This window comes from Rhinoderma darwinii, chromosome 1 (genome assembly GCF_050947455.1).
Source record: "Rhinoderma darwinii isolate aRhiDar2 chromosome 1, aRhiDar2.hap1, whole genome shotgun sequence".
Taxonomy (NCBI): Eukaryota; Metazoa; Chordata; class Amphibia; order Anura; family Rhinodermatidae; genus Rhinoderma; species Rhinoderma darwinii.
The window spans coordinates 626564090-626584941 of NC_134687.1; the positions used below are offsets into that span (position 1 = coordinate 626564090).

At 41.5% G+C, this 20852-nt stretch overlaps 1 protein-coding gene across 1 annotated transcript in view; it reads right to left on the minus strand.

The window, feature by feature from the left end:
- Window positions 1-9610: 9610 nt before the first annotated feature.
- Window positions 9611-20852, minus strand: part of IL31RA (interleukin 31 receptor A) — a 58905-nt gene continuing 47663 nt past the window's right edge. The window contains exons 12-17 of the mRNA XM_075842490.1: window positions 20349-20450; window positions 17613-17759; window positions 13454-13594; window positions 12709-12802; window positions 11331-11409; window positions 9611-10512 (exon numbers count right to left, since the gene is read on the minus strand). Coding sequence (XP_075698605.1) covers window positions 10108-10512; window positions 11331-11409; window positions 12709-12802; window positions 13454-13594; window positions 17613-17759; window positions 20349-20450 — 968 coding nt within the window. The 3' untranslated portion in view covers window positions 9611-10107. The remainder of the gene's footprint in view (window positions 10513-11330; window positions 11410-12708; window positions 12803-13453; window positions 13595-17612; window positions 17760-20348; window positions 20451-20852) is intronic.

Consider the following 20852-nt stretch of genomic DNA (forward strand, 5'->3'; position numbering starts at 1 on the left):
ATTGAAGGAAAGTAGAGCTGAAATTTGAAAATTTCATTTTTTTTTACAAAATTCATTTGTAATACATTTTTTTCTGTACCACAGAAGGTTTTACCTGAGAAACGCAACTCAATATTTATTGCCCAGATTCTGCAGTTTTTAGAAATATCCCACATGTGGCCCTAGTGTGATAATGGACTGAAACACAGGCCTCAGAAGCAAAGGAGCACCTAGTGGATTTTGGGGCCTGCTTTTTTTAGAATATATTTTAGGCACTATGTCAGGTTTGAAAAGGTCTTGTGGTGTCAAAACAGTGGAAACACCCAAAAGTGACCCTATTTTTTAAACTACACCCCTCAGGGAATTTATCTAGGGGTATAGTTAGCATTTTGACCCCACAGGTATTTTGCTATGTTTATTGGAGTTAGTCTGTGAAAATGAAAATCTACTTTTTTTCTGGAAAAACTTAGAAATTTCGAATTTTTGCAAGGAATAAAGGACAAAAAGCACCCTAACATTTGTAAAGCAATTTCTCCCGATTACGGCAATACCCCATATGTGGTAATAAACTGTTGTTTGGACCCACAGCAGGGCTCAGAAGGGAAGGAACGCCATTTGGATTTTGGAGTGCTGATTTTACTGGAATGGTTTTCGGTGCCGTGTTATGTTTGCAATGCCCTGGAGGGACCTAAACAGTGGAAACGCCCCAAAAGTGACCCCATTTTGGAAACTATACCCCTCAAGGAATTTTTCTAGCGGTATAGTTAGCATTTTGACCCCACAGGTTTTTCGCTGCATTTATTGGAATTAGTCTGTGAAGATGAAAATATACTTTTTTTTCTGAAAAACGTAGAAATTTCGAATTTTTGCAAGGAATAAAGGACAAAAAGCACCCCAACATTTGTAAAGCAATTTCTCCCGATTACGGCAATACCCCATATGTGGTAATAAACTGTTGTTTGGACCCACAGCAGGGCTCAGAAGGGAAGGAACGCCATTTGGATTTTGGAGTGCTGATTTTACTGGAATGGTTTTCGGTGCCGTGTTATGTTTGCAATGCCCTGGAGGGACCTAAACAGTGGAAACCCCCCAAAAGTGACCCCATTTTGGAAACTATACCCCTCAAGGAATTTTTCTAGCGGTATAGTTAGCATTTTGACCCCACAGGTTTTTCGCTGCATTTATTGAAATTAGTCTGTGAAGATGAAAATATACTTTTTTTCTGAAAAAACATAGAATTTTCACATTTTTACAAGGAAAAAGGGAGAAAAAGCACCCCAACATTTGTAAAGCAATTTCTCCTGATTACGGAAATACCCCATATGTGGTCATAAACTTCTGCTCAGAAGGGAAGGAGCACCATTTGGATTTTGGAGCGCAGATTTTGCTGGAATGGTTTTCAGGCGCCATGTTGCATTTGAAGAGCCCCTGAGGTATTAGTACAGTGGAAACCCCCAAGAAGTGACCCCATTTTGGAAACTACACCCATTGAGGATTTTGTTTTAGGGGTGTAGTGAGCATTTGGACTCCACAGATGTTTCATAGAAGTCATAAACATTGGGCAGTGAAAGTGAAAATTTGCATTTTTTCCAATAAAAAGTTGATTAAGCCCCAAACTTTTCATTTATACAAGGGGCAATAGGAGAAAGAGCACTGCTCAATTTGTTACCCATTTTCTCTTGATTACAGCAATACCCCATATGTGGCTGTAAACTGCTATATGTGCACATGGCAAGGGTCAGAAAGGAGGGAGCACCATTTGGTTTTTGATCACAGATTCTGCTGGAATATTTTTCAGGCATCATATTGTGTTTTCAGAGCCCATGAGGTACCAATATAGAGGAAACTCACAAGATGTGACCCAATTAAGAAAACGACACCGCTCAAGGTATTCATCTAGTGGTATAGTGAGAAATTTTACTTTTCAGATTAGGAATTAAAACAAAATTGGTAGAATTTTAATTTTTATTTATTTTACAAACGCGTGGGTTTGATGAAACATTTTGGGGATGTATCAAGCACCAATGAGAAAAAAAAGAACTCACAATTCATTCATTTTTTTTTCCTGTGTTCATTGATACCCTATATAGGACCTTTTTGTATTGAGGCACACGGTGAGGCCCGGAAGTGAAGGTGTACCATGAGCCTCTTCAAGGCCTAGTTTTTGCTTGTGTGATTTTGGGCCACCATGGTGGTATTCATCTAGGGGTATAATGATTTTTTGTTTTGTTTTATATATCCAATTGGTGCACAAGTGGACAATTTTTAAATGAAGGTGACATAAAATTTAAGATGAAGTTTATATGGACATCCTGAAAATGGCATGAAAAAAATTAGTAGTCCACTGAAGAATGGTAAATTCTGAAACATTCTTTCATGCAAAGCCCTGGTTTGGAGGGGCAAGTGCTGCATTGATATATTGTATCCTTTCGGATACCCCTCTTCGCGCATACGCGACATCGTTTTTGTGGATGGCTCTTTTTTTCGGTTGGGGGGACTTCACTGGGGAAGTGCTGGCCAGGGACAATTCTATTTGCCTCACTTCCTGAAGCCCTGCTACTCGCTCCTTCCCCTTGGTCTTTAAAAATTAATTTTTTAATTACTTTTTCAAGGTACTCGAGGTACCTAGAACGATTGCCAGCACTTCGGTACAAAATAAAAGAATTGAGGAGGGCCATTTCAATTAAATATACGGACAGTTTTTTGTACCATACTTTCGTCTTTCGCATGGCACAGTATGGCTTCATTAGTTGATCTCCCAAATCCACCCCTCCCATATGCTTGTTGTAGGCCTGTATGCATACAGGCTTTGAAACAGTGGTGCTTGTTCCACGCACTGAAACTGGGCTTGTGGTGTTGCCATGCATGGTGGAGAGCATGAGGACCTCTTTTTTGTCCCTGAATTTTACCAGGAGCACATTTTCATCATATCGTGCCCTGGTTTCGCCAACTGACAGTTTCTCAGCAAGAAAAGGCTTTGGGAGGTATTTTAGATTCCTGCGAGCAGTGCCACAGGCCATTGTTTTCCTTTCAACAAGGCACTTAAAAAGCGGAACGCTGGTATAAAAGTTGTCGAGGTATAGGTGGTACCCCTTATCCATCAGAGGATGCAGCAGGTCCCACACTATTTTACCGTTTGTGCCAAGAACTGGGGGGCACTCTGGGGGACTAATCTGTTTGTCTTTCCCCTCGTACACACGAAAGGAGTGTGTGTATCCAGACTGGCTCTCGGACAGTTTATATATTTTTATGCCATATCTGGCTCTTTTGTTTGGCAAGTATTGTCGGAAATGAAGCCGTCCTTTGAAATGGACTAACGATTCATCAATGGCTATGTTTTTTTCAGGAACATAAACTTCTGCAAAAACCAAATTAAAATATGTGATGATGGGCCTAATTTTGAACAGCCTATCAAAATTTGGATGATCCGGGGGGGGGCACTGCTCATTGTCAGCAAAGTGCAAAAACTTTAAAAGGGCCTCAAAACGTTTTCGCGGCATCACAGCACGGAATACAGGTGTATCGTACAAAATATCTGTGGACCAATACGATTTGATGGTGGGCTTTTTTACAAGGCCCATGTGGAGCAAGAGCCCCCAGAAGGTTGCAATTTCATTTGCATTGGTTGGGTGCCAAGCTTGGGTTCTGGCATAATGGGATGTCGGATTTTTGCCTAAGAATTGTTGTGCATATAAATTTGTTTGCACAACCATTAGGTCAACTAAAGTATCCGAAAAAAAACATTTAAAAAAATCTATTTCCTGAAAGTCAGTTGGATTTATTTTTATGCCAGGGGCAGAGGTAAACGCAGGAATTTCAGGTGTGTAAGAGGTAGGCGGTAGCCATATGGGGTCACTGGTGCTGGGGTCACTGGTGCTGGGGTCACTTGTGCTGGGCTCATTCGGATCACTAGCCCTGCTTCGTTTCTGAGGGGGTTCCTCATCACTGGAGGAGGATAACACAAACTCAGATCCACCCTCACTGGCGCTATCTGTATCTGAACATAAAATGGCATATGCCTCCTCCACGCTAAATAGACGAGACATTATGGGTGTGTAATAACACTGCACTAACCCTGACGTGCAAAACTAAATTCCTGAACAGTATTGGCAAGGAAACTGTGACGTGCAAAAGTAGCACACAAAATTACTACTAAATTACTAAAACTTTTTTTGTATTTTTTTTTTTTTTTTTTTTTTTTTTTTTTTATATTTTTTTTATGAAGAACTAAAGGATAGGGCAGTAAAGAGGGCTGATGGGCACTAAAGGGGGCTAATATACTGATGGGCACTAAAGAAAAGTATTATATAGGTTTGATTGTTACTAGGGAGGACTGATGGGCACTATAATGAGCAGCAAAGGGGGCTGGTGGGCACTAAAGATTGCTGGTGGGCACTAAAATGGCTGGTGGGTACTAAAGATGGCTGGTGGGCACTGGAGAGGGCTGCTGGGCACTAAAGGGGGCTAATATACTGATGGGCACTAAAGAAGAGTATTATATAGGTTTGATTGTTACTAGGGAGGACTGATGGGCACTATAATGAGCAGCAAAGGGGGCTGGTGGGCACTAAAGATTGCTGGTGGGCACTAAAATGGCTGGTGGGTACTAAAGATGGCTGGTGGGCACTGGAGAGGGCTGCTGGGCCCTAATGGGCACTAAAGAATATTATTAGTTATATTCTGAGGGATGATGGGCACTATAAAGGGCAGATGGGAACTATAAATGGCAGATGGGCACTATAAAGGGCAGATGGGCACTAAAAAAACGCTGTTTTTCCACTGTTTTCAACTGTAGTTCTGTCACTCTCCGATCTCCTCACAGTTCTCACAGAAATGAGGAGATCAGAGACGCTGACAGGAGCTTTCTCCGGTTTCCTACGTCATAGATAGCTGTCATTGGTCAGTCTCTAAAGACTGACCAATCACAGCAATCGCCGACATCGGGGCATGCAGATCTGTCCCCAGCACGGCAACAGAGGCGGTCAGCTATCACTGACAGCTGCCGCCATGTCGCTATCACTTTGTGATTTCACAGAGTGACAGTTTGATCCTTCGACGTAATAGTACGGCGAAGGTACGCTGGCATATGCGGCCAGCGACGTACTATTACGGCGAAGGTACGCAAGGGGTTAAAGTTGCTGACAGCAGAGAAGATGAAGGCATCCATCACATGTCATCCTGTGTTATTAATCAGATTTCTAAATAAGTGAAGACGTCCTTCTTATACAATATTCCACCTTTTAATGATGTACATTGTTCTTTCATGCAGTGAACTGTATATTTTGCCCTTCGTATATACCACGTATATTTTTTACTTCCGCATAGCATTACAGAGGCCAGACGTATGCAGTACATTTGAAGTTTGTTAAGGGGCATATCAATAAAATATTTCATCTAAGCTGACTTGGTAACTATAACTTTTATTCCTGCACTAAAAGTGGCCTCATGGGATTCTTCAGGTTATGTCATACCCCAACAATGACAATTTTCAGTCAATTATAATATCTAACCCTTAAGGGATCTTAACCGGTTAAGGACTAGGCTGTTTTACAGCTAAATGACCAGAGCAAATTTCACAATTTTGCTATGCGCTTCTTTAGATGACTATAACTCAGCAGGTGAATAAAGTTCATCTTTGAATTTTACACTCTTTTTAAAGGACAGATAGGGCTTTGTTTTAGTGGCATTTGTCAGTATATATAATTATTTTTTTTTTCTCTAAAGTGGGCAAAATTGGAAAAAAATGCAAGAATTTAACAATTGCGTCGGTTTATGCTAGCATTTTTCACACACGGTATAGACCACGGTCAAAATTCATCTCCTTTCACATTCTTCCACTTCTCCCGTGCATGGGGATACCAAATATGTGAGCCTTATTCACTGTGCGGGCATGTGCCAGGGCTTGGCATAAAAGGAGGCTTTTTGGCCTTTTCGGTCCAGGAATTTTGCATTTGATTTTATAGCCGCATACTGTTTTCTGGGGGGTGTAATGCTGCTGAAACATTAGAAACACCCCATAAATGACTTCATTCACACAAGTAGACCCCACAAGGTTTCCTTCAAGGGGTTTATCATATTTTTAGCAAGTCCAGTTTTCTTCTGAAAGTTTCTTGAATAAGATGGAACAAAATAAAATCAGCACTTTTTTAGCAAATGCGTCAGTTTAGGCTAGTATTTTTCACACACGGTATAGACCACGGACAAAATTCATCTCCTTTCACATTCTTCCACTTCTCCCGTGCATGGGGATACCAAATATGTGTGCCTTATTTACTGTGCGGGCATGTGCCAGGGCTTGGCATAAAAGGAGGCTTTTTGGTCCAGGAATTTTGCATTTGATTTTAGAGCCGTATACTGTTTTCTGGGGGGTGTAATGCTGCTGAAACATTAGAAACACCCCATAAATGACTTCATTCACACAAGTAGACCCCACAAGGTTTCCTTCAAGGGGTTTATCATATTTTTAGACAGTCCAGTTTTCTTCTGAAAGTTTCTTGAATAAGATGGAACAAAATAAAATTAGCTTTTTTTTTTAACAAATGCGTCAGTTTATGCTAGCTTTTTCACACACAAAATGGACCACGGACAAAATTCATCGCATTTCACATTCTTCCTCTTCTCCCGTGCATGGGGATACCAAATATGTGTGCTTTATTCATGGGCATGTGCCAGGGCTTGGCATAAAAAGAGGCTTTTTGGCCTTTTCGGTCCAGGAATTCTGCACTTGATTTTATAGCCGCATACTGTTTTCTGGGGGGTGTAATGCTGCTGAAACATTGGAAACACCCCATAAATGACTTCGTTCACACAAGTAGACCCCACAAGGTTTCCTTCAAGGGGTTTATCATATTTTTAGCAAGTCCAGTTTTCTTCTGAAAGTTTCTTGAATAAGATGGAACAAAATAAAATCGGCACTTTTTTAGCAAATGCGTCAGTTTATGCCAGTATTTTTCACACACGGTATAGACCACGGCCAAAATTCATCTCCTTTCACGTTCTTCCACTTCTCCCGTGCATGGGATACCAAATATGTGTGCCTTATTCACTGTGCGGGCATGTGCCAGGGCTTGGCATAAAAGGAGGCTTTTTGGCCTTTTCGGTCCAGGAATTCTGCACTTGACTTTATAGCCGCATACTGTTTTCTGGGGGGTGTAATGCTGCTGAAACATTAGAATCACCCCATAAATGACTTCATTCACGCAAGTAGACCCCACAAGGTTTTCTTCAAGGGGTTTATCATATTTTTAGACAGTCCAGTTTTCTTCTGAAAGTTTCTTGAATAAGATGGAACAAAATAAAATCAGGACTTTTTTAGCAAATGCGTCAGTTTATACCAGCATTTTTCACACACGGCATAGACCACGGTCAAAATTAATCTCCGTTCACATTCTGCCACTTCTCCCGTGCACGGGGATACCAAATATGTGGCCTTATTTATCACATAGAGATGTAGGAGGGTGGAGGATAGAAGAAGATTATTTCACATATCGCTTTTTTTCAAAGCTGGTTTTACAAAACTCAACAGAGTTTCTATAACACTTCCAAAATATCTGCTCGTCCACACTTACATTCTGCTCAGGGGTGTAGAGTTGCAGAAATAAATTATTCAGGGAATTTATTAGCGGTCTTATTTTGAACAACCGATCCCGGTTTGCATCGGTACTTGGGGGGGCCTGTGCGTTGTCATTGAAGTGGAGGAACCTCATTATTGTCTCATAACGAGACCTGGGCATTACTGCAGAATATACTGGGGTGGCTTGGGCGGGTCTTGTTGACCAGTAAGACCTAATGGAGGGCTTTTTGACAATACCCATATTTAGGGTGAGCCCCAAATTTTTTTTTAATTCCTGCAAATTGGTGGGCGTCCAATCTCTGGCATGGGTGGATGAAGGTTTCTGCCTTATATATTGCGTGGCATATAAATTTGTTTCGTGGACAATCTGATTTAGGATGTCGTCCGTTATAAATAAATGGAAGTAATCCATTTGGACAAAATTTGTATTGTCCACGGTTATGCCAGGAGTGGCAGTAAATCCGTGGATTCTAGGCCCAAAAGATGGGGCAGGTGCCCATACAAGAGCCTGGACTGGAGGGACCAGGCTGTCCCGTGCTACAGCGCTACTTGGCCCTGCGCTTTCATGTTCTGCAGTTTCGACTGCATCAGGGACAACGTCCCCTGAAGATGAACCTGAAGTGACGCTGTCATCGTCACTACCTAAAACAGGTTCCATCTCGAACGCCATCTCTGATGCGGTCTCCGACTCAGACCACAGCATGGCGTATGCCTCCTCGGCGCTAAACAACTTCCTCGCCATAACGTAACTAACACTAACACTAACTAAACAAATTTTATTTTTTTATTTTTTTTATAAAACACACAAACTAAGGCCCCATGCACACGACCGTGCCCGCAATTGCTGTCCGCGATCGCGGGCACGGCCGGCCGCTGACTGACAGCCGCATTTTCGGGCCGTGCTCCCATACAAAGTATGGGAGCACGGCCCGCAAAATGCGAAAGAACGGACATGTTCCATAATTCCCGGAACATTTCCACGGCACTGACACCCTTCCGTAGTGCTACTGAAAGGTGTCAGCGTTCAATGAAAGTGAATGGCTCAGTTTTTGCGGACCGCAGTTGCGGTCCGCAAAAACGGAGGTTTTTTGCTGTCGTGTGCATGGGGCCTAACTGCTATATATATCTACACTACCGCTAACAAAAAAATAAACCGCTATTGCTATATATATTATATATATGTGGATATATATATAATTATATACTCCCTACCTGCCTATTCTAATAGAATAAAAGAAAGAAAGGTAGATAGATAGAAAAAAAGATAGATGGATAGATAGATTGTATAGATAGATAGAAATCTATCTATACAGAGAATGTTTTATAGTGTAACTGTTTGTTTTTTTTTCACTGTAATCTTGTGGCAGCAATTCTCCCGAGTCTCTTTTTCTCCTCAAACTGAAACAATATTTGAGGAGAAGAAAAGAGGCAGGAGATTTACTGCCAGAAAACTCAAAATAAAACAAATGTGGTCGCTGTGATTTTCACAGCGACCACATGTTCAGGGACCATCAGATTGGTCCCTGATACTCTGCCCAGTGCCCAGAGCTGTTGGTAACAGCGAGGGCACAGGGCTGTGTGCACGCGATCGCGGGCACAGGGCTGTGTGCACGCGATCGCGTGCACACTGTTTTATAAGCAGAAATGCATGTGATCGCTGTGATTGGTTGTCACAGCGACCACATGTTCAGGGACCATCAGATTGGTCCCTGATACTCTGCCCAGTGCCCAGAGCTGTTGGTAACAGCGAGGGCACAGGGCTGTGTGCACGCGATCGCGTGCACACTGTTTTCTAAGCAGAAATGCATGTGATCGCTGTGATTGGTTGTCACAGCGATCACATGTTCAGGGGCCAAAAGATTGACCCCTGACATTCTGCCCAGTGCCCATGGCTGTTAGCAACAGCCAGGGCATAGAGCTGTGTGCACGCGATCGCGCGTGCACAGTCTCTGAAGTGCGGCCGTATATATACTATACGCCGGACTTTAGAGACCCTGACCGCTGGCCGTATATTTACGGCCAGCGGTCGGGAACCTGTTAATTAATATTGTATTCTCCCATTATGGCATATCTCACTCGTCAGCTTTGCTATATAGACTGGGATAGCATGAGCAGAGTCCTCTCAATATGATTAGAGGGCGGGGGATTGAACTACTACTCTATTGTCCTGCTGGAGGCCAAGATAAGGCAGGAGAGTAACATTATAACACAGATAAGGCTCTGTATGCAGCTCCCCTGGTTTCTGGTGGAGGGGGATGTACTCTCTTCCTGAAATACTCTAATAATCTATGACATTTCTCTGACTATTGACTCCCATTCATTGCAGCTGCCATAGAGCGCATACCCCCTGCTGCTCTGTCTATACAGGAAAGAAGTGTGTGTCTTGGTTTATCCTATAGTTTATTAGGTTAGTTACAGCAGTTTCATGGATATTTATGGTGGACTTTTCCTTTAAGAAGGCAATGTTGTAGTTCAGCCTTCCAGGGGGGAGGAGTTTGTGGCTTCTCCCACCACACGCCATTACTACTTACAGGTAAGCGCTGGTGTGTTGTGTTCTACCTGTTCACGCTCTCGCTGATGTGTAACGCTTCTCTAGTCCTTACTGAGTTTTTCAGGTATGGATTAACTGCGGCAGTGTCTTCTGTGTAGAACAGCTCCAGGTCCGGCGGCGTCTCCTCCGCTCCAGCAGTTCGGCTGCCGTGTAACGATGATTGGGAGTAGCCGCTTCCTACTGGTGCTGGCCATAAAGCAGAATGTAGGAGCATGCAGTTCTCCAACGCTGTATAATGCATCACTATAGAAGACTTGTCCATGGATGCCTCAGGGTCGCTACTTCCCCATGTGTCCGGAAATAGAAGCTTTCTGTCTGCATTATCGTTTACATACGCTGCATGTAAAATATGGAGGTCTCCGGCATGAAGTGTCCCATCCGTCCGCACTGGCTCCAGATGCTGTACACCCTGGAGGGACGGAGAGAAGCTGTGTACAGTCGGAGTGCACCCCAAAAACATACAAACACTGTCCTTATTGACAAATTTTATTCTGTTATTTTTCTATAAAATGTGTGACAACCAAAATGGCCACCAGTCCCAGGGTTGTCACTGAGTTTTCTCAAACTACTAAGTAGGAAATGTCTAATTTTGCAGTAATGCATGATGTTGGGGATGTATATCAGTGAGTTATAGGAGTTAGATGCAATACCAGATGCAGCACATAGACCAGAGTGGCGCTGTTCCACAGATTTGAAGTTTTAAAGGCAGCCATATTGGTTGTCACCCAGTTTTATCGGGAACCGCTAAAACCCGGGGCTTATGGGTGCAGAGGTAGTGGTCAGATCCGGGCCCTGGTGCTTGAGGGGAACAAAAGATCTTACTACTATATAAGAAAACCCCAGTATTATAATGGTAGGTTGGGTGGGAGGGGGCTGGGCTTAATACATAACATTCCATATCTATAATGCTGGCAATGGTGTACTCGTGCTATGGGGCCCACGATTAAACGGTTTCCCAACACCATCATTACTTCCTGCAGCCACCACTAGGGGAAGCTCGCTGAATAGAGGTTTATACAGTTTCCATTGAGTTCAATAGTAGATGTATAAATCCATGTGCTCCCCCTAGTGGTGGCTGCAGGCAGACAAAATTTCATCATATAACTCTATATCTTTGCAGGGGATTTGGAGCTGTCTATCAGAAATACTCCGGTCCATATAAAGATAGGATTACTTAGAGCAGATTATAATTACTAGTCCCCTAACAACAAAAACGCCCAGAAATACCTGCAACCAGTCTGACGACCATTCTGATACGCTGCTGTGTGACGGATCAGGTACGTTTGGCCAAAATAGATTTTTGATCCTGCAAAATAAAACAGTAGCCTGTCAGGGCATGATAGTAGTTGTCGATTTGCAACAGCTGGAGAGCCACAGGTTGGAGACACTTGCTGCACATGTACATTCAATACTCTACACACAGGATAGCTCATCAGTATATGATCGGTAGGGGTCTAACACCCGGAACCCGCACAAATAAGCTGCTCCGGCTGCCTCCGGGCATCGGATGTTATGCGCATGTGCAGTATTCGGAGTTGGAAGCAGATGGCTCTGTACATTACATAGCGGCCGTGTTGCAGACCACTAACTCTGCTCCTATTCGCTTGAAGAGGAGCAGAGCTGCAGCTCGGCCGCTATACTGTGACCGGATCCATCTGCTTCCGGCATGGATATTCGGTTCCCGGATGCAGCCAGAGCAACTGATCGGTGGGGGGTCCGGGTGTCGGACCCCCACCGATCATAAACTGATGACCTATAGGTCATCAGTTGTCAGTGCCTGGGCAACCGCTTTAAAGGGGATGGGGCTTTTGCAAACGTACACAAAAGTGGGCACTTCGGTGAGGTTTTTTTTAAGATGATCCTGGGCAGATAGGGGGCAATATGTTCTACTTTGAACAATCCCTTTTTATTAGAAAGCCCAATGAAAATAGCCAGATCACAGGATATCCTTTGCAGGTAATCTCTTGGCAAGTGTTCAATTCTCCTCTAGCACCACCACAGGAAAAATTAAGTATTACCATGTCTGATTAAAAACAATGTGCTGTACATGTAACCCATTGATAGGCTTGGTGCTCCAGAGAGAGAGAGAGAGAGAGAGACGCAATGTGTAGTCGCTCTACACATCAGTTTTCCAAAATATAAGCAGTTTTATTATGGTAAAGTATGAACTATTAGGGTATGTGCACACACGAAATAAAAAACTTCTGAAAATACGGGGTTGTTTTCAAGGGAAAACAGCTCCTGATTTTCAGACTGTTTTTTTTAGCAACTCGCGTTTTTCGCGGTCGTTTTTGGAGCTGTTTTTCTATAGAGTTAATGAAAAACGGCTCAAGAAGTGACACTCACTTCTTTTTCGCAACCGTTTTTTTACACGGCCGTTTTTCAAAACGGCCACGTAAAAAAACGGCCCGTCGGAACAGAACGCCGTTTTTCCCATTGAAATCAATGGAAAGATGTTTGGAGGCGCTCTGCCTCCGATGTTTATTGCCCGAAAAATGGCCAAAAATAAGCCGTGTGAACATACCCTTAAGATGATGCTGCATTCTGGAGCACCTCATAGTAAGGATGAAATTCTATATGAAGCATCGGTCAAGTGATCACTTACTTGTCTTTCTTATATTTATATGTAAGGCCGAGCACCAACATCAGAAACAAACATGTCCCCAATATTCCAGCCAACGTGCCAATATACTCACTGCCTGTATAGAAAGCAAACAACAAAATGAATCCCTATAACAATATGTAAAGAAATCAATCAGCACAGAATTGTGACCCTATTAAAATATATTTTAAAAAAATGGGTGTTCTTGGACGGTACTGATTATCCTTGTGGAGATCCAGCTCGTAGGGAGTCTTAAGAGCAATGCTCCCTGGGAAAAGTATACAAATCTCTCTGCTGCCACCTGTAGGATTTTCAAAATAAAGTTAGTTTAATGACTGGGATGCAAAAGGCTTAAAGGGAATTTCCATCCAAATCATAAAATAGTCCATATATCAGTAAATCAGCAGTGAGAGCAGTGGTTACAGCCCGGTCATTATGGATCTTCTACTTACTAGGAGATTGACAATTTTCTGTTTTGTTGCTGAGGCCATTTTGGCAAACGTGATAAGAGGAGGTGCCGCCATCTTTGTTTTTTTATTTTTTAGATCTATCTTCTTGGCAAGCGATGGTAAGACTGTCACTATGTTACGGATAGAGGATACTGACTTTTTATCAAAATGGCCGCTACTACCAATAGAAACATAATGACGGAATAGCAGCTTCTGCTCGGACTGCCTCATATCAGGGAGCTAAGGAGTATTTATCCACCGGTAACATGTAAAACACTCGGTATCAGGTCCTGACTTACTCTCGGCCAGAGTGAGGAACTGAATGTGGTTTCCGCTTTTGTTCCCGGCGCTGGTACTTGCTACGACATAGGCGCTGTAAATAGTGCTTGGCATCAAGGAGCGCAGAGAATATTCATAGACGTCACTGTCCACTGTAACAACTAGAAATTGTGAATGAAGTTTATTTCCAGTCGTCACATCATATAATTATCGATCTACTGTCCTGGTCTTCTAGAAGTAACACATTGAAGACTCCTCATAAGACACCCCCTTCCCCCTCATCGTGACCTGGTCCTTCTGTAACCAACTCACCGAACACATTACAATATTCATCCTGCGAAACTATGTACAACATAATACAGTGCAGTACTTTATACGTTACCTGTGTCTCTCTTGCTGTTGTTAAACTACAACTCCCAGCATGTCCTAAAAGTCATTGGGAGTTGTGGTTTTCCTTGCAGAAGAGCATTATTACATGTTACAGCGCTAGGTAGGGCAGGGTCGCCCAGATGCAGAATATAATACAGGATGTAATAAAGACAAGTTGTATTTTCCCCAGCGGCAATTACAGACTCCAGGATCCTCCAGGGATGGGATGATCAGTGGGGTCCCTCCCCTGAGGATTAACTGAATGAGGCTAAGGTGCAGTTCCATTTACAGCCACATGTATAAATGCGGAGCTGTGTCTGTAACAATATGGATGGGCCCTTCATCCTGCTGATCAATAGGGGGTCCCGGGGGTTATGCTATGTGAACATGGCCTTACATTAAAAGAGAAATCCCATGTGTCAGTCTACATCAAGAATTCACTGCTGGAGTTTTTTTTATTTTTACTTTACTTTTTTTTTTACCTCTTCGGAATATTTAACTAAAACTGCCTAAATGTCTACAAGTCATTGATCAGGAAGAGGTTAAAGAGTCCGATAATAGATGTCAGACAAGCTCATTGAGGCTTTGTTCACATTGTGCCTTTTTGTTGCATTATTTTCAATGCAAATGTGTTTTTACAAAGAGTTTCAGCTGTAATCTGTTTTTCAATTTACCCATCTTTTTTAATGCACCTACATTTTGTGGGATGAGTTGTATTATTTAATATCACCACAAGTATGTCGACGATTCACAGTACGAGCAGATAAGGAATGAAGGGGAAGCAGCGCCCGTACGAACTCCGCGGCCCTTCAAAACAGCTGATCGGCAGAGGTGTGGGACTTGCACCTCCACTGATCAGATATTGATGGCCTATTCTGAGGATAGGCCATCAATTTCTTAGAGTACAAAATAGGAGAAATATTACAAAAAGTTCGCTCACCACATATCCACTGCGCTTCCACTGCGCTTCCACTGCGTTTAAATGATGCAAGTTAGTATAAGTGAATCCAAATACTGCAGGTGCTTGTAGATATTCCCAAACTGGTCCTGTGTCGACAGCAGGTAATTGAGGCAATAGTGGTGTATAGTGTAGGTATATCCAGCACTCAGGATAAAAGTTATAAGGTTTATTGGGTCATATTTAAAACAAAAAGGTTAAAACAAAAGATCCCGGGACCACGCTTACGCGTTTGACCAGTGAGGTCCTTAATCATAGCTTGCTATTTTACAAATGAAATCACATATATATAGTGAGTAGCATTGGTCAGGTGACTTCCTATGGGTGGGCTTAAGAATTTAACCATTTACTGCATGTAGTTAGTTGGATGACGCAGACATAATATCGCAATTATAGTATAATAGGTTACAAGGTTTTTTCACCGGGGTGGTACAAAATCGACATTCCAATTGTTGAATATCAAGTAATTTAAATCATTTAATCTAAAACAAAAAAATGTTCCGTTTATTAGAAGGAGCTAAACATACAAACTAATCAGTTAGTGTTCAGATGTGTTGTGTGTTCGGACCCAATTCAGGAACGGCAGCTGGTGTGTTGCGCGTGTATCTTGATGAAAAAAGATGGTTTATTTCTTTGAAGATTGTATAATGAATAGTCTGTTTTAGAGTATGTCAGATGTATGTTTTAAACTAATATTGTTATTAGTTGATTTGTGAAGTTTTTATATATTTGTATTGTATCCGTGGTGCTGAAGAACATCTCCACTCTAAATGATAGTCAAAAAGTATTGTCTGGTGCTGAAGGACAGCTCCCCATTGAATAAAGCTTACGTTGTTATAAATTAGCTACTTGATAGAGAAGTATATTAATAATAAACATTGGTTCAGTGAATATATATTTAATTATGTTTTTATTAATAAGATTACTTTATCTCTATCAAGTAGCTAATTTATAACAACGTAAGCTTTATTCAATGGGGAGCTGTCCTTCAGCACCAGACAATACTTTTTGACTATCATTTAGAGTGGAGATGTTCTTCAGCACCACGGATACAATACAAATATATAAAAACTTCACAAATCAACTAATAACAATATTAGTTTAAAACATACATCTGACATACTCTAAAACAGACTATTCATTATACAATCTTCAAAGAAATAAACCATCTTTTTTCATCAAGATACACGCGCAACACACCAGCTGCCGTTCCTGAATTGGGTCCGAACACACAACACATCTGAACACTAACTGATTAGTTTGTATGTTTAGCTCCTTCTAATAAACGGAACATTTTTTTGTTTTAGATTAAATGATTTAAATCACTTGATATTCAACAATTGGAATGTCGATTTTGTACCACCCCGGTGAAAAAAACCTTGTAACCTATTATACTAAAATTGCGATATTATGTCTGCGTCATCCAACTAACTACATGCAGTAAATGGTTAAATTCTTAAGCCCACCCATAGGAAGTCACCTGACTAATGCTACTCACTATATATATGTGATTTCATTTGTAAAATAGCAAGCTATGATTAAGGACCTCACTGGTCTGAAACGCGTAAGCGTGGTCCCGGGATCTTCTGTTTTAACCTTTTTGTTTTAAATATGACCCAATAAACCTTAACTTTTATCCTGAGTGCTGGATATACCTACACTATACACCACTATTGCATCAATTTCTTATGACTGGAAAACCCTTTAATAAAATCCTGGCTGCATTATTTAACCATCAGCTATTGGGAGTCGAGGAAACCCTCATTCCTTTATTCCCATCACTTCGATGCCACGCTTAGTAATGACTGCGGCATCTAAGAGGCTAAACAGTCAAGATCGGAGTGTACCTTCGATCCCAGTCGTTACAGCAGGAGGCCGTCTGTCAATCACTGCCGTCCTCCCACGTAGGATGGTGTGGGCAGTGTCTTCACTCTGTTGTACATTTAGCAGGCTTCCAGCTTCGTGAAGTATGGCACGTGGCATTAAGGAGTTAAAGGGGGCTTTCAAGTCAGTTTGTGCCCACAACAGAAACCGCAAAATATCCCCGATTATAACGAATTTGCTAACTTCCTACATAAATGACATTATACACTTTTACATGGGGAGGTTTTGGCGTTAGTGGTAGTATTCCTGTCATACTCCTGGTGGTCTAGATTGGTTTTGTGGTTAATACCTAATAGCTCTGGAAGTTGAAGAAGGAGTTACTACTGATAAAGATTATACATGGTAGTCATGGGTTAATATAATTGTATTTATTACATAGGTCCAGAATTATTTTAAATGTCAAATTTCTGTTTGTTTTTTCATAATTTGTTCCAAATCCCCTGGTTTCTTTCACAGATCCGTAGCCTAACATGATAAAATTATTTCTTCCTGCATCTGCCACTAGGGGGAGCTCACTTCATAGGGATTGTTACAGCTCTAATTGAACTCAACAATTAATTCATATACATATGTTTGTAGAAAAAATTACAGCCTTCAACTGGATTTTTTTTTTCCTGACCTACTCAGATGGGAGTTCCAGGCACTGGGTAACCCCCTTTAGTGCACCCCTTAGAGCTACAAATCCCCTTCTTCCTTTTACATAGACATAGATTTACATGATAACATTTTGTTTGCCTCCATCCACCACTAGGGGGAGCTCACAGCATATAAATTTATACAGATTCCATTTAAATACATAAGAGATGTATAAATGCATAATATATGGTATGTTCCTCCTAGTGGCACATGGCAGCAGACAAAATGTCTAAAGCAAATGAGTGAGAGTGGGTGTTGTAACCCTGTAAGCCCCCTTGTGTACTACCTTGTTTGAAAATCTCTTTAAAAAAAGTGCATATTCATGTACTTACCAGATTCATATCCATTAGGAGGCCCATAAACGATAGTAAACGCAGTGATAAAGCCATTCGTATCTTCTGGTCTGAGCGGATCCCATCTTATTGTCGCCTCAGTAGTTTTTCGATTCTCTAGTTTAACATTAGGACCATAAAGGGGAGCTGTGCCCAATACAGAATACATAAGAATACAATCATGAGCAGAGCCGGTTTTATTTAAAAAAATTATGCCCTGGTCAACAAGCAAAATATGGCTCCTGAACTATCGTTTTTTTATAATTTTTTTTCTTGTAATTTCAGCCCATATAGTAACACCATACAACCATATCGTGCCTAGATAATATTGTTATGTACAGCCCCCATAATTCCCCCATATAGCATCAAGATAATAGTGTTATGTACAGTGCACATTACACCGCCATATAGTGCCAAGATAATAGTGTTATGTACAGCCCACATAAAACCACCATATAGTGGCAAGATTATACGGTTATGTACAGCCCACATAACACCTCCATCTAGTGGCAAGATAATTCTGTTATGTACAGCCCACATAAAACCACCATATAGTGGCAAGATTATACTGTTCTGTACAGCCCACATAATACTACTATATAGTGCCAACATAATTCTGTTATGTATAGCACACATAATACCACCATATATTGCCAACATAATTCTGTTATGTATAGCACACATAATACCACCATATATTGCCAACATAATTCTGTTATGTATAGCACACATAATACCACCATATATTGCCAACATAATTCTGTTATGTATAGCGCACATAATACCACCATATAGTGCCAACATAATTCTGTTATGTACAGTCCACATAATACCACTATATAGTGCCAAGATAATACGTTATGTACACCCCACATAATTCCAAAATATAGTGCTAAGATAATTCTGTACAACCCACATAATACCACTATATAGTGCCAAGAGATAAGTGTTATGTAGAGCTCAAATAATACCACTATATAGTGCCAAGAAAATACGGTTTGTACAGTCCACATATTACCACCATATAGTGCCAAGATAATACCGTTATGTACAGCACACACAATACCAAAATATAGTGACAAGATAATATACAGTATACAATTAATACTTCCTTAAAGAGGCTCTGTCACCAGATTCTCAAATCCCTATCTCCTATTGCATGTGATCGGCGGTGCAATGTAGAGAACAGTAACGTTTTTTTAGTTTTTTTTAAAACGTTCATTTTTGGCCAAGTTATGAGCTATTTTATATATATGCAAATGAGCTTTGAAATGGACAACTGGGCGTGTTTTTTTTTGTATGTCCAACTGGGCGTGTTTTTTTTCGTATGTCCAACTGGGCGTGTATTGTGTTTTTAACTGGGCGTGTTTACTTGTTTCACTAACTGGGCGTTGTGAATAGAAGTGTATGATGCTGACGAATCAGTGACCAATCAGCGTCATGCACTCCTCTCCATTCATTTACACAGCAGCATCACGTTCTTACTAGAACGATGTGCAGCCACATACACAAGTGTCCTGATAATGAATACACATGACCTCCAGCCTGGACGTCATGTGTACTCAGAATCCTGACACTTCTGAATCTTTTCTGTGAGATTTCCAGCAAGGGAAACGAAATCTCGTTTACCTCGTAATCTCGCGAGGTTACGCGTGGCTTGCTGGAATCTCACAGAAAAGATTCAGAAGTGTCAGCATTCTGAATACACATGACGTCCAGGCTGGAGGTCATGTGTATTCATTATCAGGACACTTGTGTATGTGGCTGCACATCGTTCTAGTAAGAACGTGATGCTGCTGCGTAAATGAATGGAGAGGAGTGCATGATGCTGATCGGTCACTGATTCGTCAGCGTCATACACTTCTCTCCACAACGCCCAGTTAGTAAAACAAATAAACACGCCCAGTTAAAAACACAATACACGCCCAGTTGGACATACGAAAAAAAACAGGCCCAGTTGTCCATTTCAAAGCTCATTTGCATAAATATAAAATAGCTCATAACTTGGCCAAAAATGAACGTTTTAAAAAAAAAAAAAAACTTTACTGTTATCTGCATTGCAGCGCCGATCACATGCAATAGGAGATAGGGATTTGAGAATCTAGTGACAGAGCCTCTTTAAAGCCCACATAATGCTGCCGTTTAATTCCCAACTAATACCACCATACACCTCTAAGGGTATGTGCACACGATAGCAGGCCTTTACGGCTGAAATGACAGACTGTTTTCAGGAGAAAACAGCTGCCTCGTTTCACACGTAAATGCTCCTCGTATTATGTGAGGCGTCTGTGACGCTCGTAAATCTTGAGCTGCTCTTCATTGAGTTCAATGAAGAACGGCTCAAATTACGTTGCAAAGAAGTGTCCTGCACTTCTTTGACGAGGCAGTCATTTTACGCGTCGTCGTTTGACAGCTGTCAAACGACGACGCGTAAATTTCAGGTCGTCTGCACAGTACGTCGGCAAACCCATTCAAATGAATGGGCAGATGTTTGCCGACGTATTGTAGCCCTATTTTCAGGCGTAAATCGAGGCATAATACGCCTCGTTTACGCATGAAAATAGGTAGTGTGAACCCAGCCTAAATATTACTGGGTGGTTTTAGTTTGCTTATGGAATTCCCACCCTCAAGGGCCCACTAGTAAATGGGGACCTGGGCCTTTAACCAGTTTGCCACCCCTGACGCTATCCCTGTTTACAGGTCAGCATTTGTATGGTGCAGATTAGATACCCTTACCTCCTTCTTTAGTATAGAAATGTGTGGTAAAGGGAGCTCCCACTCTATCCTCTAATATAGGGTAAACTGAAATCTTGTACCGTTTATATGGCTCCAGGATTCCTATGGGAGAAAAAAAAATAACGATATTTTAAGATGCATATTAAGAAATGATGATTGAAATACAGTTTAATCTTATATATGTATTCGGGAGCTCTGTTTTTTTTTAATTTGATGAATAATATGATTCTGTTTGCCTGCAACCACCACTAGGGGGAGCACACTGCATATGGATTAATACATTTGGTATTGAACTCAATGAGAGCTGTATAAATCTTTGTGCAGTGTGCTCGCCCTAGTGGTAGTCACTATGACATTGTCAGGGGATTCAGTTCAGTGCAGCGCTCCCCTCTCACCACAGGCATTATAGTCGCATGTCCTACCCCTATAATAGGTGCACCACTGGATATACGGTAAGCTAAATAAAAAGTTCAGTATAGTAATGTTGTAAGTACATTACTTGAC